We start from the raw sequence: 26,958 nt of genomic DNA, 5'->3' as shown, positions 1-26,958 counted from the left end.
AACGGGTTAGTTGTGTTGCACTGAACAGAAATGCAGGTGAAACCGTGGAGGTAACATTCCCTGGGTGTCCTGTCACAACACGATCACAGTGTTCAGTGTTTTGTGAGGCTGTGCTCGAGCTGGAGGCAGTCCCTGTTTAACTTTCATGTGACAATGAAGCCCGACTGAAGGTTAAGTCTTCATTTTTCAGGTGACACAAAGGGAGCACAGTGTTAAAAACAGCTGTCAACAGCCTGCTAACTCTGACTCTGTGCATTTTACATGTTAACTTTACATTAGACATGTTTAAGACGGCGGGGTGTTACAATTAATCATTTGTCTATTAGCTCTTAGTTACTTTGCCGCACCTACTTTTTCTCCCCCTTGAGCCCCCGCCTCCTTTTGTCTCCATAGCAACACCACCACAAAAGCATGTCTGTAACTAGTTCAGACAGGTTGGGTATCATATATCCTCCACCACCCCTCCCCCCTTCTTTCTCTCTCTCTTCTGTGAAACAGTACAGGAATGAAGGTGTGTCCCTTGCTGTCAGGCACCTGTTGCAGGTATCAGCACGTCAGTCACATTTGCACCAATGAGGAAGCTGGATGGCAGTTTCTTTTTAACAGAAACTGTAGGAAGAGGAAGTGGGAATAAACAAGGGTCCAATTGATTTTGGTGGATTGGGACATCTTCCCAGAGTTGATGCGTTATCTATACAAAAATGGCTGAAAAAGCAGGCTGTCTCAGGGATTCTACACGCTCAGTCACACCACCAACTTGTTTGCCATAGTTCAGTTTATTCAAGCATTAGACTTGTACAATAATTAAAACACTTTTTCCAAGGATGATTATTTTATATGACAAATAAATATAACACCTGACAATACTCGCTTTATACAGGCTTAAGATAACACTGGGAGGGAATATCATCTTTTTAAAGTACCTTACATTAAAAAATGTCCTTTTTTTCCAGTTTATCTTTAGGTTACATCTATCTGATCCCGTTGCTTTGTTAAAATGCCTTTATATTCTGTGACACACTAAGAATAAAACACAACAGGTATCAGTGTAGTTCTCCTTAAACCCTTTCAGCAATCATCATCTATTTCCACTAACCTGTTCTTTCAGCATTTACCACATCCTCTTACCATCTTCCTCTAAATCAACATATATAAACACAGGGCTGATCCACCGTCTTATACCCTACCTCTACATTACTGCTCTTAGCACTATCATTTAACTACAAAGGTTTGCACATGACTAAAGTTCCACCACTCTTCTGGCTATTCAATAACTAAGAGCACACAGGGTCCAAACTGGCTTCCTCTTATAAACTCACAGCCACAGCCACCTCACCCAGTCCACAGCTAATCAGTCACACCTACTGCATTTGAACAGGATGCATAAAACATGGACATTTTCACTGGATTTGGTTCATGCACTTTTTGAACTGGTTTCTCCGGCTGTAGTCTGGTTACCTGTTATTGCCTCCTGCTTTCATCATAGTGTTCAGTATCCTTCATTATACAACAAGATCTAACACTGAAAGGGTTCTCGTTCCTGGTAGAGTTATTGAGCCCTACAGGAGGACAGAAAGAGATGCAAAAATACCCTTTATATGATCCCTTAACAAAGCGTCATTACCGCTTTTACATTGTGGATAACTGTGCATTATCTTTTAAGGTGGCGAAACAAAAATGACTTTGGTTACAAAAAGAAATGTACCACACAGCAAGGATAGATTAATGAGACGTTTCAGAGTGCTTGCTCAGTCTGTCAATAAATACTGTTGACTTTTTCTCTTTGGAGCCAGCACATAAAAGCAGCACATTCATCAGGAAGAGAGAAAATGTACCAGGGAGAATGTTAAACAAAGCCTCTTCGTTATTGTCTCGACACCTTTGTACCTATGAACAGTCACAGATTGCGGCTCCAGTTTCAGACCCATATGTTGTCTGAGGGAGACACTGAGTCACCTTTCAGGAGTGAACTGCTTAAAATTAAAGGACGCCAACTTCCTGTACGATGTAAAATGTTTTAACCTCAGTTGGTCAATGATATCAAATGATACTAAACATGATGGTGGACGGAGCGCCTGTGGCTCAGAGAGACAGTGTTTGCCTCTTCCAGTAGGCAGAGAAGTCACCATTCCACATACCAGAAATGAATCTGGCCCACCGAGACAAATCTACAGGATCTAACGGATAAGAAAGAAGGGCTGCGTGACGATGGAATCAGGCCTAGTGCAGCTGGAAATTCATTTTTCTAATTCAAATAAGGTAAAAAAAAAAAAAAATGCAGCTCAGTAAAGTGAATATTTCTCCGTGACATTTTTGTGGCGTCACAGCAGCGTGGGCGCCTTGCTGGGGCGTCCCAGCGCTGGCGGGGACTTGCTCCTCAGCTCTTTGCACTTCAAGCTGACGGGCTGGGCCACCATCAGAGCCGGGGCAGAGAGGTGGTGGGCGGCGGCCTTCTGCTGATGAGCGCTGTTGATGTAGCTGGAGATGAGGAGGGTGATCTCCCTGATCTGTTGACGGAACAAAACAAAAAGCGATGTCAGTGCGCGTATTCGTAGTGTCTCCAACTCACTCTAAAATTCTTATTATGGCTTGTCTCAGCCCATCAATCACTCGAGGATTTGTCAACCTAGAATCCGTTAATGTCACAAACAACCTTGTTGTCACAAGCGCTTGCTCAAGAGAACAGCAATAGTGACACATTGAGACTGAACATACTGATAGACAGCATCCACAGCTTAAAATTCCTTCATTTCACAGACAGTCTGACTGGTATTGATGTGCTTAACTCCGCTTATCAGACAGCAGTGTTCATGAAAAACCAGTCTGATCGCTCACTCACCTTGGAGGGATCCATAGCAAACAGATGTTTCTCTGTCGGTTTGTCTTTGCTTGCGTTGGTGCCGATGCTCTGCCCCACAACCAGCATGAAGTCCTGTTTGCAGCCTCCAAACGTCATCAGGTTCTTGTAGGCGTGGGACACCAGCGGTTTCTGAACACACAGATGCACAGATATTTGTGTGAGGAACAATGAGTCTGTTCTGATGAGGAAGATAGAAAACAATGTGGCAACAAAATTCATGAGGAGCTTTTTAGAGCTTAATGAAAGTCACTTATGACTGTCCTCCATTATTCTTGTTTACATCTTCATATGTCATCAGTGTTTTCACAATGTGAAGGCAAGTTTCTCCATCTCAGTCCAGCTGATGCGACGAGTGATTACAGACCACAGATACCAAACAGAATGTTCATTTCTCAATCAATATGTGATCATTGCTCAACATTAAAACATGATGCATCAAATGAATTTGTTTTACATTCATGCTTCCCAGGCAGCATGAATATGAAAACCATCTCTATTCTCAGTATCATTAATAGGGAATCAATGCAAGAGAGTGAAGAAATCACATGTGAAGAGTTGCAGAGAGGTACACAAAGAGACTTACAACAGAATTGTGTTCCAGAACACTGATACCATCTTCATGCACTGCCAGCCAAACACGCACACCCTGATCTGGGGAGGGGGTGATGGACTGAAAACAGAGACAAACAAGTGATCAATTCATTTTCAAAACATACTGCTATACAATATACTGAGAGTAACAACAAACAGTGAGGTGGAGACATGAAGTGGACGTACTATAATGTTTTGGATGGAGTTTATTGAAAACACAATAGTGAACTGTAACTCGAAGCATTAATGATGCTTATTTCAAGACAGTTTCCCAACATTTCATCACAAGTACAACAATCGCTGCAATTCCCTGCAGCCTGTACTGCACGCCGCCGTGCATGCTGTGTTTCATCAGTGACAAAAACCAAAAAATGCAAACCTTGTGTACAAGTGCAGGAAAATCAGTTTTAGCTGATACTGTGCCAGTGAGGTGTTCATTTGTGGTCTTGTACTGAATTGCATTGTCTAGTATCTGTTAGCTTGTGTGAAGGTAAAATATTAGAGACACCCACATCACACAGAGGTTTCTTTCCTCTCTTTTTCTTCTTTTCTGTATAGGACGAGTTGATGTTGGCCTTTATTTGTTCAAGACCGTATCGCGTTTGTAATGTGAGAGCAAATAACAATACCTTGTAACATTTTTTATATCTAGGCTCATTAGAAGATAACCTTAATTTACAAAAGATTAGAGTTGACTGACCTCTGCCTCGAATAACTTGGCACCAAAGAAAGGCCACTTCCTGGCAACAGTTAGGTAGATCCTGACACACTCTGATGAACTTCGCCCCCTGAGGGAGGCCCAGCGGGCAGAGAGACGCTGCAGCAGTTGTCTGAGGAGGGAGGGGAAAATACATCCATCAAAGTCATTTCATTACCACGATCTATCATGACAACAGTGTTCGTCATGAAACTGATTGTGCTGCTTAACTTGACAGATTCCTGTGCGGTAAATTGTTCAGTTTTCAGACGTCCTGTGTGCTAACTGAATTTATATGAAAATGACAAAACCACAGATCAGGGATCTGATCAGACTAGATGAGTGTCGATGGTGTAAAAAGAGATCGGAGTAATGAGGATGATGACGGGAAATTAAAGGGTTAACTGCCAGGGAGCAGCTTCCTGTGATGGAAACCTACAGTTTATGACTGTGACAGCAGATCGTAACAATATAACTGAGTGAGCATAGAGACAGTGTCCAGCTCTAGCCAGAAGCTAAACAAACATACATGAGAGCAGGAGATGTGTGTGGACTGAATCGTAGTCATTTTTCAGTGTGTCCTGATACCTGAGCTGCTCCTCAGATGCGGTCCTGCGGTAATGCTTCGGGTAGAATCTGTCCAGAACCTGTTTCAGCGTTTGGTTCGACTTGGTCGCGGCTGATCCAGGAGCAGAGAAGGGCCGCTCAAAATCCCCAAACTCCACCTGAACACAGACAGTGTTATATAAAGTTAGTTTTTAGGATGTTTACTAAACAACAATAGATGAAATATTTGCCATTTTTTTAAATTTTAAAACATATATTTGAGGCACAGATGAAATACTGCATGGCTCTGTGACATCAAAAACAACCGATGCAAGAGTTGTTTGTACTGCTTGAATCTTTAAGGTCAGCACATTATGTACATATTAAGCAATAAATAAATAAAAAAGTGTTTCAGGCCTGGGCCAGCAGGGCAGCCATCTCCAGAGCCAGCTCCTTGTTAACCGGGAAGTGTCCCGCTACGATGGCCTCATTTGTCTGATAAGCCAGCAGCAACCTCTCCCTCTCTGACTCTCCCCTGACCTGGAGAGAGAAGTAGAGCCTGGAGACGGGAAGGCAAAGACAGAGAGAGTAAAAGGAGAAGGACAGAATGAGGGAGACAAAATACACACATGGATGACAGATGGATGGATGGAACATGACTGAACTTCCTCGGTTTGTTTGTGTTGTATTTCTGAAGAGTAGCACCAGCTGCTCTGCACTACAGCTGAGCAGAAAAGATTTACTATTGCACTGACATGTATTAGAATAAAAGAATTAAAAATACACTGTGCTGCATTCCTGTAAAGTGGACCATTATCAAAAATCCTAGATATTTGACCTCCTGACCTCCAGTTTTAGGCTTTTTTAAGCACAAATAATCCCAAAAGTTACTCACTCTCATACTCTAATGCTTCACTCATTCCGTCACAGCTTCCACCTTCAATCACGTTTACCTTCATTCCAAAAAAGTGGGGAGTGTCCCCAAACCAATGCAATAATATCCTTTATACAATCACGTGTGCCAATTTAAGTAAGATAATTCTCAATGTGAAAAAGGTCACATAGTGTGTTAATTTCAAACTAAACCTTCAAATCCTGTAAGGTTCCCACCCCAAAATCCTCTCTCCAAATCCAATGATACTCTGAGCCTGAATCAACATGAACCTGGTGTTAGCCTGAATGTAATCTCTCGTGATTTACCACCTCAGGGCCTGCTGGCTCCTTCTCTACCTGTTCTTGTAGGTGAGGCGGACAGTCCTGGTGTTTTCAGACTTGCCCGTGTGCTGCTCCTTAGAAGCTTGCTCCCACTTGGAGATGATGTCACAAATCTGCAGATCGTGTGACGAAAACAGATTTGTGTTATGTCCTGAGAAAACGAACACCCCCTATCCTCACAAAGTCGCGTGAATAAAAGCTGCACCTTGATGCTCCCCTGCAGGCAGTGTTCCAGCTCTCGTCCAGTTGGGTCATCAGTGTACAAGCTGAAACCAGAAAGCCCCATTTTCCTCATGCCGGTGTCCTGGTTGAGGCGACACTGGAACTCGTCCACTGTGGTCGAAGCATCGAAGCTCACCACCTGTGGAAATGATCATGAGAGTTAAGCCCCTTCTTGCTTCTGAAAAGCTTTGACGTTTAGTTTGGCTAACTCCAAATGTAGCCAACGTTTTTGAAATATTGACACGATCAACGCTCACATCTTAAACATGCTGATAAATACACTTACAAGCATGAGAATAAAGAACGTTTTCCTGTCATCTCATCATCTGAGAGCGTACCAGCAAGTTTCAAACTGTTAGCATGAACTAGCTTTGAAGGCTTGTTGTTATTATCTATCTTCCTGTGTGTTACTACCTGGTAGGTGTTATTGAGGAAGTGAACAGGCACGCTGAACGGCAGGGAGTGATGATAGGGATTCCTCAGCAGGATCGACAGGATCTCCATACGGGATGGCCTGGCCTGCCTCTCGCCCTTCTGCTGGGTTCTCTCCATAGAGCGCTGGCAGTAGATGGCATACTTACCCACCTCAGTCCTGAGGACAACAGGGACACCATGATACAGACATATACTGTAACTGGAATTCACTCAGAGCACCTTAAAACTTCTTAAACTGTCAAGTTCACTAAATGATCACGTTAAATCAAGTTAGTGAAGAAAGTGTGACGGGCGCTGCAGTTTCATTCTGTTTGTGAGTCACAAGCACAGAGGCTGCAACAGAAGTTAGTAAAACATGAGTTAGTAAACTGGCTGTAAAAGGCTGAACAGTGTATGCCAAATCAACTTGGCTGAATCGGTCAGTGAAGCAATTAGTTGATTGACAGATTAATTGGCATTGGTTTCGATAATGAGTCATTTTTTTAAGCAGAAACTCAAAACATTCTGTAGTTCCAGCTTCTCATGAGAGGATTGTCCGCATAGTGCAAATGACAACAAATCTTAGAAATTAACTGATTAATGAGAAAGTAACGGGCACACTCATGATGCCGTCATGCAAATACTTATCAACTGTTAGTTGTAGCCCTAAAACAAAATGTATTTGTTGTCCTTCGTGCTAATGTTGGGGCCCCTGATGTCTCCTCACCTGGAGTCCCCGTGTCTATTGAGGTGAACCTGGAGCAGCCAGAGGAACGGATGCTGAGGCAGAAACAGTCCCACACACAGGGCTAGAAACTGCCAGCCCTAAAGAGAGACAAAAACACACCATCACTGAGCAGAAGCATCAGAGCAGCAGCCCTGAAAAACTGCAGCGTCTCCTTGTGACAGACTGTTGTGAAACTGTTAGCCTCAGATGCAGCTTGTGTTGATGCGGTTAATCAACTCCACTGAGTTCATTCCTGTACGCCGTCTCAAAGAAGCAGCTGGATTGTGTTATGACACATTCTGTTGTCTCTAAATCCCACAGCTGGCTGAGATACAATCAAACTTTGGAATCTGACGTCTGTTTTGAAGGTGACTGGAGGATCACGTGGCTGCAGGGTGACAGTGGAAGGAGAGCGTCTGCCCCTCTTTTCAATGCCTTTTCTGAGAGGAACTTTTGAGGACTTGCTCTCTGCATATAATAGCTCTTTCGGTGAGCATGCTAACATACGGGTGGCGAGTCTCTCCAGAGTACAGCTTTGTATTGTATAGTGTTGTATTTTCATTTCCTGATGAGTCCCTGTGCTTCTGACTTCAAATCAGTGTTCCCAGTCAACGACATGTGCTGCTGCTGCCACCGTGTGGTGAGAATGCACACCTGCAGGGGTCCCGGATGGCCGTGCGGCTGCCTCCTGCGGGTCTGTTTAATGAGCTGGCAGAAGAACTCATTCTGAAGCTCGGGGTGGGCCAGACACACCTGCAAGGCACTCTGGGCCAGTGACACGTGGTAGTCGATGGCCGGAGCATCGATGGCCACATTGATGAAAAGCTGACAAGTCTGAGGAGAGAGGTGATAGAGTTGAAAAGACAGACGCAGCATGAGAGATAAATTGTGCTCGAGACATTTGATTCAAGCACTGTTTAACATTAAAGCTACACAGGACTCAAAAGTCTGGACAAAGAGTTTATTCTATGGAGAGAAACTGTGTAAACTCTCTCACTTTCTGATTTATCATAGGATTATTTGTCTCTGTGTGTGTGTGTGTGTGTGTGTGTGTGTGTGTGTGTGCGCGCGCGTGTGTACACCTTAAAGAGTTTAACAGCCTCTGTCTGCAGAGCTTGTGAAGGCAGGGTGGTGAGAGGGGACGACAGAGCTTCCTTACTGAAACACAACACGGGATGTCTCCAGCTCTGAGAGTCTGAAACACAAAGAGACAGACTGCTGGCTACAGGCAAGAAGGAGAACATGACATACAAGTGTGCTCCACACAAAAGCTGGGAGAAACATTTACAACAAACGAAAAGAAATAAGACATGAGATGAATAGAAGAGACTTGAAAGCGCATTTAAAATAACTTTGAATGAACACAAATTAAGTGAAGATCCTAAAATAACAACATAATGTTGGAAAAGACACATGCACACCCTAAAATAAACATGGAGGCTGTTCTGTTTCTACCAGTACCTTTTCTCCACATCTTGTTTTGCATGTTAGATAAAAGAAGAATGAATGAATTCACCACTTTGTATTTAAATCTATGAAACGTTTGTAATAGCTCCAGTACGGAGTTGAAGGAGGGGAAAACATAATCTAGGTTACTGATTCACTCAAGAACTTTGGTTCATAATGGTGTTGATGGTAAACTGTAAAAACCATAAATGTGTTTCATGGTCATTTTTATTGACCTTATGATCATTGCCTGATGTAATAGGATGTATAAACTGACTGAAAAAAAAATGCAGTTAGCTATTAGGAAAACACAATTAAAGACTCAACAAATAATTAGTAGGACTCACTTGGATCTCCGTCCAGTTGGAAGAGTTTTCCCACCAGTTGTTCGAACTCAGTGCCCACTTTACCCACTGTGGTGCCCGCTGCCACAGACAGATGGTACAGCCACGAATCCTACAGAGGCACACACACGAAGAACAGTGACAGCAGACACAAACACAAGACCAACAGCCAACACCATTTCACTGTCTTATCAGAGCACAGTTAGGCCTTACGGTCTAATTTCAGTTTAAATCAGTAAATCAGAGCATCTTAATGGCTTTTTTTGCTCATTCAGATCAACTAATAAGGACTTATTATTATTATTATTATTATTATCATTATTATTTAAGGACTAAGGCATCACCTTCTGTATCATGAATCAGAGCAGAAGAATTGCAACATTGAAAACTAAATCTTTGAGTGACGCTGACCTTCTCGTGGCGGGACTCGATCAGCAGGTAGGTCGGTCCTTGCTCCTGCGGGTGGATGCCGATGGTGAATGGTGCCGCCTGTAAGCCCCGCCCACATGCCTTCAGGTCGTCATCTGAGTCTCTTGACCTGTCTACCTCCTCCACCCGGGCCTCCCAAAGCTTAATCTGACCCAGGGGGAACTGGGAACAGGCAGATGAATGGAAAAAGCTTTGGTGTTGCACAACTGAACTGAAGCTCTGTTTCATTGAGACCTTACATCGTGTGGCCTCTGCATCCTGTAAATCTTAAGACGAGGACACTTTATGTTGAATCTCACCTTGTCCTCTTGGCTGCGGAAATAGTACAAGGTTTTGCCAATCAGAGCACACCAAACCCGCTTAGAGTAGCCGTGCTTCACCTGCCGAACAGCAAAGTACAGTGACAATCTAACAATGTGGTGGCAAATATACACGAGATGTAGAAATATGGGTGAAAAATGTTCATAGCCAGGTTATGCATTTTCATTTCTTCTTTCCAGCCAGACTGGTAACTTGCAGGACCTTGATGAGCAGTCCCTTCATGCCGGGGCGAATGTCTGGCTGGGTGAAGAGAGGACTGGCAGCTTTCAGTCTGAGCACGCTCTGCAGCACCCTGAGCCACTCCTCCAGCAGGTTAGGAGAGTCAGCCTTCAGGTAGTACACACGCTTCCCTGTCACTATCTACACACAGCAACAACAAACACGTCTCTTTAATTGTTCTTTTGTATTTGAGATTAGACAGGTCAAGATTTGACTAGATATCACTTTATTAGAGTAGATCTTTTTATGTAATAGTGGGTAAAACTCTGAAAATCAGGGCTGAGTACCTGGAGAACTTGTTTTCCTTCTCCGCGGGCGATGCTGCTGGTGGCGTTGACCTCAATCTGACCCTGAGGTTTCCTGATCACATCACTCTGTGGGAGAAGGATTTAGGTTTTACAGTGACTCACTGCAGAGGTACAGACTGAATAAACACAAATGACCAACTCTTACCAAGCAAACCACATTCAATAACAAGACACCACAGATATAAGATAAACAGCAAAAATAGAATAAAGGTGCCTGTAACCGACAGATACAGCTGTTTATAAATCACAACATAGCGTGTGAGTGTCCCATGGTACATCTAAAAGTTTTTTTTTTTTTAATTTAAAGTTTAAAAGTGTTGTATAAAACCCACAGGTGATTTATAGTAGAGCAGCTCTCCGTCTTTAAGGACAAACCAGCGTCTCTTCCAAGTTTTCTTCCAGGTCTTCACCATTTTCAACAGGTAGCCCGACTTCTCCATTGGTTCCTACAGGATACAACACTGTTCAGTTTTATGGAGCACATCATGCGGTGCAGCACAGTGACAAGCAACTCACTAAAATATCCAGAAATGCACAATGAAGTGGTTTTTATATTCAATGGGTTATTCACAGATTTTGCAGACTCGTCCTGTTGAGCTTAACTGGATCATCAGTCATACTAATTTATTTTACTTTATGTCTATAATGCAGTTTATGTAGTTTGTGACATGTAAGAAAAACAATACACAAGCAGGAATAAGACTCAATAAAAATAAATCTTCTTCTATAGAAGAAATTTCTATAAAAGTTCTCACAAATGCACTGAAAGGACACACAGTACGTACAGTGTTGATAGCTTTGAAAGACAAACATTCAGATTTCATAGAACTACTCGCACTGTGCATTGACTATAACTATAAAGATGTCACTCCTGACTTCAGCTTGCTCCGAAGACAACATGTCAGCTTGTAATCTAAACGAGTGATTTTGCCGTGTTGCTCTCTCCTTGAGAACACATCCAGTGATGCATTCACTGACTCACACTCTTGCCGTTGTCACTGGCTGCAGAGCAGGTCTTGGGGAGTTTCTGCTCTGGTTCAGAGCACTCTGTGTCGGTGGAGTAGGCATCAGGAGGGATGGCGTAGTCGCTCTCTGATGTCATTGAAGACATGGACACGGCTGGAGGAGAAGATAAAGTACAGCTGACAGTGCAGTACAGAATCACAGACATCTACAGGCTTTGTTCAGCCTCATTATGTTTGTATGGAGATATTCAGTAAAGGTACACAAATGCTTAGCTATACTTTCACATTAATACATTTTCAGTATGCTTCAAAACAAAAGCCCAGACCTCTGTGAATCCATGTTGGCTGCCACAGACACATACATTTCTAAAGGAAACTTGCAGCGATTGTTTTTGTGTTGAACACTGCAGGAAGGACAGTTTTAACGTCAGCTCCTGTGGAATCCTTAACGTGTACATGCTGCGTCGTACCTCTCTTCAGAGAGCGCGGGCTGCCTGGGCTGCTGTCCTTGCGGGAGCTGGAGGAGGTGTGAGAGCTGCAGAGGGAGCCGTCCTCCTCTCCTGAACTAGACGACTCCTCGGAGCTCGATGACTCGTCTGAGAACGGACTGCTGCTCAGCAGAGTGGCTTTCTGCAAGGCCGAAGCACGGCGGCGGTCGACACAGTGCAGCACAGAAGTACACAGATGAGCAAACACACAGCGAGAGCTCAAAATAAATGTAGCAGTGAAGTCCTGCCTTGTAAAGCTGCACTTACCCCCTTCAGAGTAGTGTAAACTGGAGTAGTCATGTTTTTATAGATGAGGGATGTATACATTACAAAAGCAGGATAGGAGGACTGGAGGGAGGGGTCTGCAGCACAGATCACAGATCAGTTAGTTTGTAGTCAGGCTGAACGTCTCTGTGGCTGAGACTGAGATGGAAAGTGTCAATAACAGACCTCCTTTGTTCCCTTTCTTACCTTTGCTAGCAGGGTCTGTGCAGGACGTCTCAGACAGTCTGATTCCTGATTTAGCCACAGCATAGATACGACTCTCCTGTGGGGAAAACTTGCTCAACCATCAGTCGATATTTCAAAAAACACTGAGCATTCTACCACTAAGAAAATGGATTTTGTAATCAAATGTACAAAAATGGCTTGCTGTACTGTAATGTTGGAATCTTGGCTTCTTCTATAACCCTTTCGAGATGTTTGCTTGGTTACGATGACCGTCTACAGGCCGTATTCTGTATATGGTGTGTAATGTGCACATTCACTGCTGTGATCTACAGTTAAAGTCCTCAATATTTAGCGGCTTTCTCATCCTGTTAAACATAAAATTGTGCAAGAAACAAAATATTGACTTCAGCATTGATCTCAGTTTGACTCATTATCTTACCCAGGAGGGCAGTCTGTGTAAAGGGGGAGTGGGAGGTTTGCTGCCAGGCGCTGAGCCATCACAGTCTCGCCTCTCTGGGCTGACCTCTGTACCAGGTTCAGGTGGACCATGTGAGGTTTGCAAGGATGGAAAAGTAGGACTGGGGAGGACTTGAGGAGGTGTGTCCCTGCCTGTCTCCATGCCAACCTCCTGCTCCTGGTCGAGGTCAGTTTCCTGTGGCCGGAGGGGGCGCAGCATGCTGAGAGCGTTACGTGTTTGTCCGTATGCTGCCTCACTGCTGATCGGTGGCTGGCTCAGGTGTTTCTTGGCGAGAGCCACATTCATCAACCCGAACCCTGCTGGGGTCCGCAGCCGGGGCTGTTTGGGTGAGGCGGGGTTGTCCCTTAGGTCCTGGGGTGGGTTGGGTCTCTTTGGGGTGAGGGCTGGTGTGAGGATGGGGCTGGGGGTGTTAGGTTCGCTGGAAGAGGATGAGGAGTCAAGTCTCTGTGACTGGAAACGTTTGTTGAGCTCCTCGGAGGTGCAGTCCTCCAGCTTGGCCCTGTGTGCCTCCTCCTCCCCCTCCTTACATCCCCCCAGAGTCCCCTCTGATGACCCCAGCAGACTGAAGCCGGGCCGCTCTGCACGCTGCATGTCATCGTCAAACAGAGAGCTGCTGTCGTCTGAAGCAGTCAGGTAGGTCTCACTGCCGGGGCGGCTGAACTCCAGGCCGCACACTCCACCTCCTCCTCTGCCATCGCACCCTCCTCCTCCCTCCCCCTCTGATGCTGCGCTGGAGAGCACGGAGGAGACGCCACGAGACGCTGGTCCACACGCATTCTCAGACAGGGTTTCAGATGCACTGTCACCTTCCAGAGTCTGGTCAGGCCTCTGGACGTCAGCGTCTGTCCCCGAGGAGGCTGTGTGCTTACTGCCCTTCTCTGTCAAAGCAAACATGAACATATATATCCCACAGGTGTTGCTAACAATAGTAAAGTGGGAGACATAATACCGTCTGACCCTGACTTTTCATCTATCAATAAGTCAAAATTTTTAGGTTTGTCCTTATGACAAAATACCTGCAAAAGCAATGATTCCCATTAGCCTTAGCTGTACTTTGTGTTCACTTTTTGCAAATGTTAGCAAATATTAGCATGCTAGTATAAGCATGCTAGCATGCTCGCTGGACATGGTAAACACTACACCTGATTAACACCAGTATGTTAGCATTAGCGACTGTGTGCATGTTAGCATGCTGATGTTGGCAGCGCCTCACATCTGACTGATGTCTACACACTTATCAGTATAAAGGTTCTTAGTAAGTGAAGACGATGTTCCTGCCATAATCATCAAGGGCAATTATTACAGTATGATTTATGACTTCACAATCCTGTTATTTACCATCAGCATATTTTTCTTCCACGCTCTGGTCCTCCAGTCAAATAAAAACAAAACTTCATCATTTTCTAAGTGAGATGTGGTGAGTTGCAAAACGATAATGCAGTGAAAACCTTTGCCTAAGACACCATGAATATGACCTAATGGCTAAAAAAAGTCTTCTGCATCACTTTCCATTTTCCACTATGAAACCATGCCTTCCTGTGTCCAGCTCTTTCCCACTGTCCTATTTCACCCAGAAGCGCGCTGCCTCCCAGAATGTGTTTCTAGACCATTGCTGTGAACCTATGGAGACTTACCAGTCTTATCTCTGCCCTCAGTCTCTCCCTGGCTGCTCAGGGTCCTCTGGGAGGGTGCTGGTCCGGTAAGGACCTGGGGGTTTTTCCCCCGCACCTGGAAACAGCCGAACGTCAGGCTGCTGAGACGCTGGGCCTCCCCTGGTCTGCACAGGACTCCTCGTCCACCACCACACTTCTTCTCAAAGGCTACACAAACATTTTTGACAGTAGCACTTTTACTTCAGTGTCCTTGTGGATATGTTATCAAGCTAATTTTCCATGAAAAAACATATCAGGACATAAAAGGCTCTTACCTTGCACTTGTTTCTGTAGCTCCTCAATCTGAGCCTCCTGTTGCTTGTTGGTTTCTCTTAATGCTGCGTTCTCCACCTCAAACTGAAGAATAAATACATTTCAACATGAAACTCCCTCTCAGACAACAGGAATTATCCGAGGGGACGAGACACCCATCCATATGAATCAGTTACCTCTGACAACTTCAGCATCACCCATTCCTTGATCTTAGCTGCTTTCTCCTCCACCGTCTTGGCATCCTGAAGTCGGATCTGTTTCTAGTGAAAGAATACAGCTTTACAGCAAACATCAGCCAGGTTTCATTCTGGTTGCAGCCATAGAAAATTCAGGGATTTTGAAGATGTAACATGGAAGTGACTCATTGTATTTCAATAAGGATGGGATAACCCAAATGATACTTCAGAAAAGGTTAAAACACAAGGAGAAGATGGTCAGTAGACAAAAACCATTGATTGTGAATAACAGTGGAGACAAACTCAGGAACTCAGTCTTCTTGCATCTGTGATGTTCTTATTCAAGGATTATGAGTAATCTTTCTATAGTGGACCGAGAGTTTGGTACGTTTCCAGTTGGCTTTGGCTCTCCTTAACTCATGCTGTAGTGGGGATATTGTGTGGTTTTTATCAGGACAGAGAGATTGTCTCTATCGTCCACATTCCCAGACCTGTTTTTCAGACAGCAGCGCAGATGTGACTGAATCTTTTAACTCCAAAACTGGATGAGTTTGTGTAGCTTGTGCGGGTCTCTGTCTCTGAAGTCTACCTGAATGCCCCCTCTTTCTCTACACTCTCTTGCACCTTGAAAACATCCACTGGCACTTCATCTGTTGCTTTGATGAAATTCTTCACATGTACACGTTCTACCTGCTCCTCCAGCTGCTGCTCCAGCTGGGCGATGACGTCCTCCTTCTCCTGCACCAAGGCCTGCAGCTCCGGGCACCGTTGAAACAAACGCACCTCTGAGTCTCCGGACTGACTGTCTGGAGCTTTCAGCTTCTCCTCCATCCACTGCACCTGGAATCACACACACGTACAGTATGTGTGTGCGTGTGTATGTGTATATACTGGGAACACAGACACTTTTTTGTTTGGATCTTTACCTGTTGGTGAGCAGTGAAGGCCCGTTTCTCTGCATCTATCACCTGTGTCTCCAACTGTTGAATCTGGGAGAGAAGGAGAACACTATTGAATTTCAATTTCTCACATTATTCTAATTCAGTTCTTATAATAAATGTTGTATATTATGCAAGCAGAGACACAAAGTACATCCTACTTCCTTCACCCACACCATCTGATCTTAAATCATTCCTTCATTTCCTCTCAGCTCTTCTGACCAGACTGTTTGTGTACACATGGAGGTGAAATATCAACTCAACCTCAGTCCCGAACACAACAGCACCAAATAAAGACAAAGAAAGTGCTGCTTGCTGGATCCCAATGAGAACACCAGTCGAGATAAGGCTGCTACACTGGAGAAGAGCAGATGCTTTGCAGCTGGTCTTGGGCATTTATGACTCAAAAGAATGTTTAGAATCACAGTTGGGATACTCAGAGTTCACAGATGTATCTTACATGAACATTTATGTGTTAGGCATTCAGCGACAATCACTTCCTCATGGCAGGTTTATGTCTAATTCAACAATCTAATGATATTTGATACTCCCTCATAATGGTGTCTTGCATTTCTAAATGTCAATAAACTTTTGTCAACAACCTTCATCTGATTTGTGGTCAGCTTTAGGGCTGGTTTTATAGCTGTTTATTGCTATCAATTCTGCTTTCACAGAAAATTATTGCGATGAGAAATGAAATCAAGATATCGTAACTGAAAATTCTCTCAAACAAATGGCTGACTGGGACGCTAGCTTGCAGTGGTGTTTCTCACATTTAAGACCTCCTTGTCCTCAGTGTGCCACTTGTGTGTCCACACACACTGTAACATGCTGGAAAACAGATTTCAATAGACATTCCACTGTCTATCTTTAGCTTTGTTTGTGCCAGGAGGTCAGTGATCTAAAAATGAACAGTGCAATACAACAATCCAACAATCCTGAACTATAACATGCAACAACTATAACACTCACTATAAAATCCAGTGCAGGCTAAAGCCAAGACGACGCTGCCAGTTATTTTTGGCAATGGGTGCTTTTGTTTACAACACCTATACTTATGTCTCAGAATTGATGAGACAGTTTTATTTCTGCACAAGTGCCGCATATAGCACCTATAACCAGTTACATAATGATGATGAGGTGCCACATCTTTAAAGGTACAACCGGCTCTTTGTACGCTAAGATCAGAGCCGAGCGTGTGGAACCTGGCAGGAGTGTGTTAAAACTGCTGCAACACCAAAGGTCACACAGCTTGGATACACACACGGATGGACGGACACGCAGACAGATACCGACACATATGCCAGCGCACAGGGTGAAAAAAGCCTGCGGGAATCAAGGAGAGAGATGACTTTATGAGCAACATTCCTCTGAAATGCCTCAGCTCAAAGTAGCGGAAGCAGCAGAGAAACCAGTGTCTTCTGAGGAAACTCTCAAACCTCAGCGGCTTCATGAAGGAAAATATGGAGGAATGTCAATGGAAATTCTCTGCGTAGCAACTCTACAACCACCATGGTTAGAATATTTTGCTCCATGTGCACATATACACGTACAAATTACACCAGAGGAGACTTCTAACAATCCCTGTGGGGACGTTGGGCTGACTCACCAAATCGGATGTAGCTAAGAATAGGACAGAGTACTGAAGATAATGAAGGAAGTCATTCATTGTAGAGTAAATATACACACAGCAAACGAAGGCTCATCTTCTTCAGCGCCAGATTCACAGGTCAGTCCACACAAGAAAATACAGTCCATCAGTCATATGCCTTTTTCACAGCTAAGATGCAGCAGTGGCTGCCTCCTCATCATCCATCAGAGTTCATCAAGTTAAATATGAGACTTTTAAGAGCCTTTCACTACCAATTAGAGTGGAATTCGATCCTTGTTTCATGATCATAAGACGCGGACGCTGATATGGCCCAATGTTGTTTAGTATTATGTCACATTTTTTTGGTACTTCCCAGCAGTATTTAACATTAAAGAAAAACGCATTCACCAGATTAAAGTCACCAAGTTCTGTAGTAGTGACAATGTCTGCTAAAGGTCTGATGACACAGACTGAAACTAGCGTGTAGCACACATCGATCCCGCTTTTACAACATCTAACAACAGCATGCAATTGAATAAAAAGCATTGTTTATCATTTTATTATTTTAACCAACATTTAGTGGGGAAAAAATGACCTGCAGACAGCCTGCATTATTCAGCTTTTTTGGTTCCATTCATTTTTTTTTTCTTTTGCATTACTCCACCCAAATTGCGAAATGTAACTCAGTTTTCTCAGTAATCTGACTGAGTGCAATGTTTTAGAAGTGGAAAATGACTTGCAGCCAACACACTCATGTCATTTGTAGTATGATGTTGCCAACTGCTTGGTGTCCACTGTGGTTCTTTTACATGCACTTTAGAAATCAACAAATTAGCACTCGAATTAGTTAATGCATCTGCTGTTCAGTTTCATTACCAAACTGCGTGTAAACTACCGTGAAGAGCGACAACAGTGTTTAGCTGCAGTGTGGACGCTGGCGTGGCCGCGCTCCAGTTTTCCTCTGCTTCTGTTAACCACCACAGACCAGAAGAAGTGGACCCAGCTCAGTCCAAAAGCAGCCACACCCTGCCAGAGCCTCTCAGTGTTTCCACTGCACAGCGTTCTCTCGACCAGAGACTTGACATTTCAGTGTGATTTTGGAGAATCTGATTCAACGGACAAGATATGGTGAGAGTCTGTCACTGTATGGGCACACTTGGCTTGGAAATGACTGTTACACGTCTCTTGTGGGTGTTTTTATCTCAGTGGAACCAGGATACATCGTTTTCACATCTGGTGTTGGTGATATTGTGACCAAATTTATCCTTGTGCTGATAAAAAACTGCACCAAAGTGACGAATATAAGAATAACACGACACACACAGGTCACTTTGGCTCACTCACAAAAGTTTTTGCAGATTGAGTCAACTTTTTATGTTCTGATGAAAAGCAGACATGAAAACGGTTAATATATCTCACACACACACACTCACACGCTCTATATAGATCCTCTGCAGCACCGCAAACGACAAACCGCATGTGCCTCTCAATAACAGATATAGCATCTGGCAGAGAAGAGCATGTTAATTACAGGGCATGTATACTGTAGGCTAGAGCTGGAGACGACACACACACCAGACATAACAACATATAAAAACCCATATGCGATGATGATGGTATTCTCCTGTGTATCAGACCACATGGGTAAGTGTGTAGGCTCTCCTCATCCTGTATGTTATATATAGGATGAACAGGGCCTGGGTGAGTGTGTCATATCCTGTGCAGCTCGGTTGGGATGAGCAATGAGAGGTTAAGGTTTACATGATGGTGATTCCAAGATTTACAACCTGCTCTCTGAAATGTACTTGCACACAGTATGAGCCATGCTGCTTCACTGTGTCTCAGCCTGACATACACACACACACACACGCACACGCACACACACACACACAAACACAAACACACACACGCACATGACCTCCCCCTTCTGCCTCAGACTCCATAAGCTCTGAAAAACGCTCTATCACCTCTGCAGTCAATTCCCTGTTCAGATCCAAACTCCAGCTCAACTTCCATTCCTGGAATTCCACAACTGGCGCTCTGTGGCCAACCTCCCCCTGAACTCCATCCACCGCCCCCCATCGCTCCATCCGCAGCCAGACAGCCAGCTCACAAAGCCTCTCTCTGTAGACGCTACGACTCACGGTGCTGACCTACAGGTTTGATACCAAATCTAGTCACAGTTAGGCCATAGTTGTTCTGTGGCAAATATGCTCATCGGCACTCAAAAACTACAGTTAAAACATGCTAGTTGTCAAATATGTTCAAAAAAATGAAATCTGGGAACAAATAGTGGAATAAACCCACCTCAAAAGCAAACAGGACAGGCGTACAAGCACACAGCTGTACACACACATAAACATAAACCTAAGTGTTGGAAAGAAAAAGCCTGAATAGCCTAGCTGACTAGCTGTTGGTAACTGTGTGTAACAGGTCTATCCAGATGATCAGTGTGTGTTTGTGTGAAACATAGGCTTAGATTCAGTGTTTACCTGACTTGCAGGTGTATTATTTTTGAACCTGTTGACTGTGACTGACGTGTGATGTGTGATCTATTACATGATTGGTGGATATGTCCGGTGAAGCCCACCTACCACACAGGAGAAAGTTTTCTTTCTTTCCAAATGTGGAATCATCAGAACGGAAGAGCAAACCCGAATAAGCAGCTCCACCCCTTGTGGTTTTGGTGTGTTTCTACTGTATGTAGAGTATAGATATACAGTGTGTGTGTGCACGGTATGTGTGTGTATTCTTTTGGGTGCAGTCTCCCTCTTAAAGCATAAATCCAGCAATATTCTGTATTTTACTTACTGTCACCAATATAGTAAGTATTTTGTGTGTATCCAGAGCCTTATTCCTCTGTGCCATAGAGCACCATTGTTGTCCAAAAACTATAAAAAACACATCAATGAGCCACATTGTTGCCCTGGGTGACACGTTCCTCCGCTACCATGGACACACACAATAGTTTATTTTGACTCAGTCCCATACACACCATCCTACCGCTGTAAATTCTCTGCTTGGTGTTTGTATGAAAGGTGCTATCTAAGTAAAGTTGAGCTGAGTTGAAAGAATAAAAATGATCAGTGTGTCATGCTGACGGGAGGAGGCGGACAGAAAATGTAACACATATGGCCTCTTTGTCTCCATCACAAGATGTGTAGCCTCCTGTTACAGCTGGAGGCCCCGCGGGCCAAAACTAACGTCCCTCCCTAATAGCTGTACTGACACACACAGAACTGACACACACAGAACTGACACACACATATCGCGAGCCTTCATGTCTGTGCAAATCTATGCTGAAAATAGTTTCTGAATGAATTAGACTTGACCTGCATACATCCATGTGCTCACACTGGATAACTGGCTGCTTCAGCACACACACACACACACACACACACACACACACACACACACACACACACACACACACACACACACACACACACACACACACACACACAATTTACTAAACTGGGTATTTCCTCCCTTGGGTAGGTCAATCTTTACACAAGGCTTCTTTTTTCTTTTTCTTTTTCTTTTTCTTCTCTCGCTCCCTCTCCATCCACTCTCACAGGCTTTCTAGGACTTCAGCAGTCTGTCAAGTCCACCTGGATTCATGTCCATTCATTCTCACCTCACTCCACTACACAGATTCATTTACAATCAGAAGGTATTTCCAATAATTCACAGTTTGGTAATAGATTTTAATTAAGAAGTGATGATGTTTATGTCCATATATCCACCTTAACAAGTCATTTAGTGACATTTGATGAAATCTCATTTGCCTATAAAGTAGCATGGAATCTGCCAGTTGGGAAAGACCTTTTTTTTTTATTCTAGTGCACGTCGTCATGTGTCGAGACTTTAAAATGAAATCATTTGTTGATCTGCTGGTGGCTTCTCTGTTTTTATTTTAATTCTTAAAACTGGTGAAAGCTCATATTAAACACAATAAATTCTATACGTCTTTGAATACTTTATCCTTTTTAAGGACAATTACTGTTCTGCAGTGGATATATATTTGGGGAAGAAACATGACTCATGGCTGGTACAGAAAGCTATTAGATGTAAGAAGGTAATTGCTTTCAAAATAATTGCTGATCGATCTTATATCAGTGCATCTCATACAACTTTCTGAAATAATGCTGCTGGATCTGAGTCTTTAGCTATATGCTCATACTAGACTGCACTCTACCTGCACCCCGTATGGGAATGCTGCAGTTGCATCAATGAACAGACACTAACCTTTCTGTTTTTTCAGCACCAGAGGCCTCAACAACAGCATGAATCACCTCTCAAAATGACTTGTTCATCCTTTTCTTTGCTACCTCCACAGTGAGATATTAGGAGGATTTCGCAGTGACGTACGTGCGCCCCCGCACAGCTTTAAAAAAACAAGCTCAGGCTGAGGCGGTGGGAGCCAGGGTAGAGAAAAAACAGCAGCAGGGGTCTGGATGTTAACGTGATGAGCTCATAGCATGGAGAGGTCAGTGAACACCAGGCGATGGGTCACTCTAACAACAAACCTACATGAGTGAAATAACTACATGTTAATTCTGACAGCTGCAGTGAAACAGAAACATATCACAGTCCAAGAAAGCATACCCTGATTATGCTTCCAGACGGTGCCTTGGTTATACATTCAGATCACTGATTCAAAAGCAGATTTGAAGTTCGCTTTGAGCGCTGTATCTGGATGATCTGCCAACATCCAAATGATTTTGGCTTTTTGGTAAAAATCTGATATTTGCCAGTGAGCTTCATTGATCTCTGATGTGATGGATATAATGACACTAGTTCAGGTTTACTGGAGAATATACAGCCTTTTCTTTCTGCACAAGGTTTAATGAATCTCTGTATTTATTTTTAAGCATAATATCTGTGGTTGAGAAGTATTCTTGTCAGTGTCGGTTTCTGAGGAAAAACCAATGCGTTGAACTCTGGTTGAACTCTGGATCCTTGGGAACTAAATCAGTGATCTTCTGTATGTGGTAAAGACGAAAGGATTACTGCTATTCTTCATCAGATTTACAACACACTAACCACACATTACTGCGCAAAACAGTTTGATATGGGCTGAGGGCTGTGAGGTGGTGACGGCAGCTGAGAGACGGCTTGAAATTTAAAACTGACTCAAAACTACTGAACTTACACTGAGGAAACACAACTGGAGAGGAAGAAGTAAACTGGTAAAGTTGAGGTGAAATACAGGACATTATAACCGGATGACGGCTTCTTGAAAGCACACTTGTGTTATTCTATTTGTGTGTTTTATAGTGCTGAGTGGAAGAATGCTTTAAACATTCAACCTGTCAAATAGGCTGGAAAAGGCCAGAAATATGCAGCAAAGACTTTCACATGTGCTACGTGGGCTGCAAAAACCCACCAAAGCCAATCTTTCTTCTAAGTCTCTCCGGGAGTTTGTTTTGCTGTCCAGCTGAGCTTACTTTGACTCTGTAATTGACTGGAGCTGGGTCAATCCCATCATGCAGTGCGTGGCGGAGCCCTGTGGTCAGACTGCTGTTTACATTAGAGCTCTAATCAGCCTCCCTGGAGAGCAGCCTCAGATCTAGGCCACTGAACAGTTTGGGCCGGCCCAGTGGCGGCCAGCTGGGAGGGACGGCCTGCTCCGTACCCGCCAGACACACCACAGCTCTCTGTTTGAGGGTGGATGTCCTCCTGTACTTATGAGGACCATAAGTTGACAACTTTTTTTTATTTTGGCAAACTTTCTGGTGTCCAAGTCTCCCCTTAGATCAGCTGTCCCTCGTCTGCTCGGTGTGGTAGCTCGTGATTGCAGCAGAGGGGACGATAGCTCTTGCTTTTCAGTTAGCCAATGACAGTATGCTTCCTCCTGCTCTCGCTCCGTCCTCCAGCCTGTTCCCTGGAAATCAGCTGAGGTCTGCCACCATTAAGGAGGTACCGTAGCCTTAAATTCACCTCAAAGGTCACAAGGAGCGAGTGAGGAACCAAAGGTGTGTTCTGTGCTGACGTTCTCACTGAAATGGCACTACAATAGGAATCAGTTTAATAATCGCTTATCTGATCTGATGGGACAGTCGCTGGAACGGCCGACTGTCCTGGAAATAATGTTACTGTAAAAGTAGCAGCTGAGTTAGAGCACAGGCTACCAAACCGCAAGGTCGCTGGCTCGATTCCACCCAGTGACATTTGCTCCATTTCCTGTCTGCCTCACTGTCCAATTAAGGTGAAAATGCCAAAAAAATAGTATATATGCAGTATATATACACACACACAGCAGGACTGTGATAATACTGTGGAGGTTAAGCCATGGAAACAGGAATAACAGCACCACACCAGTGGCCCCAGTGTTATTCCAGGTTTATTTAAATAATAAAAATGATCCAACGTGAATTTAATCTGAATCATCCATCATTAAAAACACTTTGACAACTGTGCCTGCCTTCTCTTTATCAGCCAAAACACCTTTCCTTTTTTCTTCTTCTCTTACATTCTGTTTCGAGTGCATCTTGGCTCATTCAGGGAAAATGAGGTCACCCGTCCAAACATTTGTCCCATAAATCTGCACAGTTGTGGTTGTTATTAGTCCTACAATATCAACCTGAAGCTGAGAGGGACAGAGTTACTTTACCCGCCTTTTACAAAGCAACCAAAAATGTAATAAGAGCATTTTTCATCAGTTTTCTCCCTCATGCCTGCTCTGATCTTCCAGTAAACACGTTGGCTGTGCTGTTATTTCTATCAGTCACATTCTGTTCTTCCAATAAGTAACATTTCCAGGATTAGCTTTTCTTGAGCCAACCTTGTCAGCAGTCAGTTCTCGAATCTTGATGATTTGCACTCTGAACTTCATGAGCAGCGCCTCCAGGACCATACACTTCTCCTTCCAGTCCTCCTGGCTCATGGCCTCCTCCCCCTCCGCCATACTGCCTGACCCTCTGGAAAACACACACAGACAAACACACAGCAGTGAGAGGCCGATAGCATGTACATAATAATACAGAGATCCCGCTGTATGTTTCCTGTGGGAAAATATTCTTTTCATTTCCCCCCTCAGCGGGGAGGTGAGGGATCAGAGTCAGCTACAGGCAACCGTCCCTGAAGCTGGCTGGGATTCAGCGTCTTGCTCAAGGGCCCTTCAGCAGTGAATGATTGCTGACGTGGAGACTTAACTTGCAACAGCTGGATTCTGAAGGACAACGAAAGAATAACATTTCAATCATTTTTGTGCAGCTGTTCAGGTCTTCAGGTTTAACAGCACTGAAAGTCACGTTGACTGATGCATACCCGTGTCCATGCTACATTACAGCAGCAACTAAAAGAAAACTTTATCATATTCATAAAGAAATGGAAAATAGTCTTTCATTTTGGACAGACGTCCAACTATGATGCGTACACTTGCAAACTAATATTGCATCTCTTTAACCCAATTACGCACAAACATACATAGACGCACACACAAAAAAAGCACAGACAGAGGGTTTGTTGTTGTGCAGATGTTTTGCCACCAGCCAGCACCTGAAATATTCCAGGGTCAAACCCAGTTGGACCAGAGTGGGCAGTGGGCGTACTTCGCTTAGCCAAACAGAAAAACACCACTGTTGCTCCAAAACACCTCGACAGTTAGCGATGGACTTGCATCATGTTTTCCAGAGCTATCAGACGAAAACAGGCAATAAAAACAGAGAGACGGAGAGAGAGAGAGAGAGAGAGAGAGAAAAGAGATGAGAGAGACAGATGAGGATCGCTGATGGAGGAGAGCAGCAGCAGCAGCAGCAGCAGGAGGAAGATAGAAAGCCTGGGTTTCTCTTCCAAGTAATAACCTCTCATTACCAGGCTGGCCTCCTCACAAAGAGACTGCAAACATGTGTGGAGGAAGGCCATAAACTGGTTTCCACAGGCTTATTTCTGTTGCCTGTTTGCTGTGGTAAACACTGACGAAGGCAAGAAAAAAAAAAAAAAAAAAAAAAGGGCTCTCGTCCCACAAAACAAAACAACACAGATAAGTAAGGACAGTGAATTTAACATGACATGTTGGATGTGGATGATGCCGACACGTCCCTGTATAGAACCAGGCCACCCATAAGAGCGAAGCATTGTGGAAGCGTATATCTGTTCCTGTATTACACTCATCCAATGACAAAGACCATAAAGATACGACGGCAGTCTGTAAACCAACACTTTCAAACACCTGGCATCATCTTAAATGTGCTGTGACTTTACATTGCTGTGAATCTTATTGTTAAGGGTAGAGTTTACACTGACAAGCCTCATTAGGTTTTACTGTGAACTGTCTGTAAGACTCACGCCGTCTTCATAGTCTGGCTTACTGTTGAGGTTTTCATTGAATGAGGCCGAATTGTTGAATCATAATAATATTCTTATTATACAGATTACACTGCCTTTATTATAGTTTATGGAGGGTATTTTAATTCATGGTTTGTGGGAACAGTACCTTTCCGTTGTTAATTCACTCAAAATTCAAAGATCCTATGAGAATATTAGTCAGTTTTCTACAACTGACGACAGACGCTTTTTCTGCACACTCATCTATTTCCTCTCATCCAGGCGACATTCCGCAGTGATGATAAAAGGATGTGGTTGTTGGAGAACGTTAAAGGCTGTTTAACCCCTGAACCCTGACTCCGGCTTTCTTTTTGTCTCTTTCTCTCTGACTTCCTGTTGAGTAAAGTCAGAGTAAAGAGACAGCGGAGCAGAATCTGCTGTCTGAGGGCTTCCCTGTGTTTTGGTCTGGACCAGTGATGTAGTGAGCCATTTAAAGCCATAAGATCTCTATTACTCACTGTTCAGGTATTTAAAATGATTGGGTTACAGTTCGTGGGGATAATCCACTTCTCACAGGAAAATAAACTAATGAACAAACCATCAAGGTGTTTTCTTTTTCTTACCACTGAAGGAATTTACCCAAATCCTTTTAGTATTCATGCAGACTTACAGAGAGCCACTCTGAGGCAAAAATGTGACTTTAAAAGGTCTGTGGTCCTTTAAATTGAACTTCAAGAGACTACAACACATCACCGTTCACTTGTGTTCATTTCCTGTGATGTCACAAGAATATTTTGACATTTCATTGAGACTACAAAAGGTCGATTTTTGTGCTTAAATTTTAGGGCTGTGGCTCTAAATACAAAGCTGAATGTTGCACCAGCCAGCAAAAGACACAAAGAGTACTTTCTATGCCCCAAAACAGTGAGTTTATGAGTAATGGCAAACAGTACAGGCGACTCTATTCACATTCACGAGCGCCCTCAACTAAATCGCACTGTTCGACCGAATAGCGGCCAACTGAGAGACTGGTAGTCAGCTTAAGTCCACTTTGTCTCACATGTGAATGAAAACACCGTTTGAACCAATCTTACTATATAAAGACCTTCACCTGAAACTGTATCAATTACACAGACAACACTCCGACTTTTCCTATTTAATTAAAAAACGGCAATTTTCATCAAAGTTTCTCGACTTACCAATGAGGATATGTGATGGATAGAAACTACAGGAGGGACTTCACGCCATGTCGACTCCAGCGTCTATACATTTCATATTATCCCTGTGGAGAAAATCCTAATTGATGAGGAAAAACGTTGAATTTCTCTCTTTCCTAA

The 26,958-nt window shown here is 43.7% G+C and overlaps 1 protein-coding gene across 1 annotated transcript; it reads right to left on the bottom strand.

Annotated features, from left to right (window-relative positions):
• Window positions 1–763: 763 nt before the first annotated feature.
• Window positions 764–26,958, bottom strand: plekhh2 (pleckstrin homology domain containing, family H (with MyTH4 domain) member 2). Its single transcript, XM_076743934.1, has 30 exons — window positions 26,821–26,958; window positions 24,138–24,273; window positions 15,748–15,810; window positions 15,512–15,661; window positions 14,822–14,905; window positions 14,648–14,729; window positions 14,355–14,540; window positions 12,682–13,598; window positions 12,264–12,339; window positions 12,060–12,154; window positions 11,775–11,934; window positions 11,322–11,458; window positions 10,672–10,785; window positions 10,319–10,405; window positions 10,014–10,172; window positions 9,791–9,871; window positions 9,474–9,653; window positions 9,066–9,174; window positions 8,355–8,467; window positions 7,927–8,106; window positions 7,273–7,370; window positions 6,546–6,723; window positions 6,115–6,270; window positions 5,925–6,022; window positions 5,112–5,253; window positions 4,737–4,873; window positions 4,152–4,281; window positions 3,444–3,530; window positions 2,840–2,989; window positions 764–2,507 (listed from the first exon to the last, which is right to left on the bottom strand). The coding sequence occupies exons 2-30, from the start codon at window positions 24,258–24,260 to the stop codon at window positions 2,322–2,324; spliced, it is 4,458 nt and encodes a 1,485-aa protein (XP_076600049.1). The 5' UTR covers window positions 24,261–24,273; window positions 26,821–26,958; the 3' UTR covers window positions 764–2,321.

The sequence above is a fragment of the Chaetodon auriga genome, chromosome 11 (genome assembly GCF_051107435.1).
Source record: "Chaetodon auriga isolate fChaAug3 chromosome 11, fChaAug3.hap1, whole genome shotgun sequence".
NCBI lineage: Eukaryota > Metazoa > Chordata > Actinopteri > Chaetodontiformes > Chaetodontidae > Chaetodon > Chaetodon auriga.
This window is presented reverse-complemented; position numbering and strand designations above follow the sequence as displayed.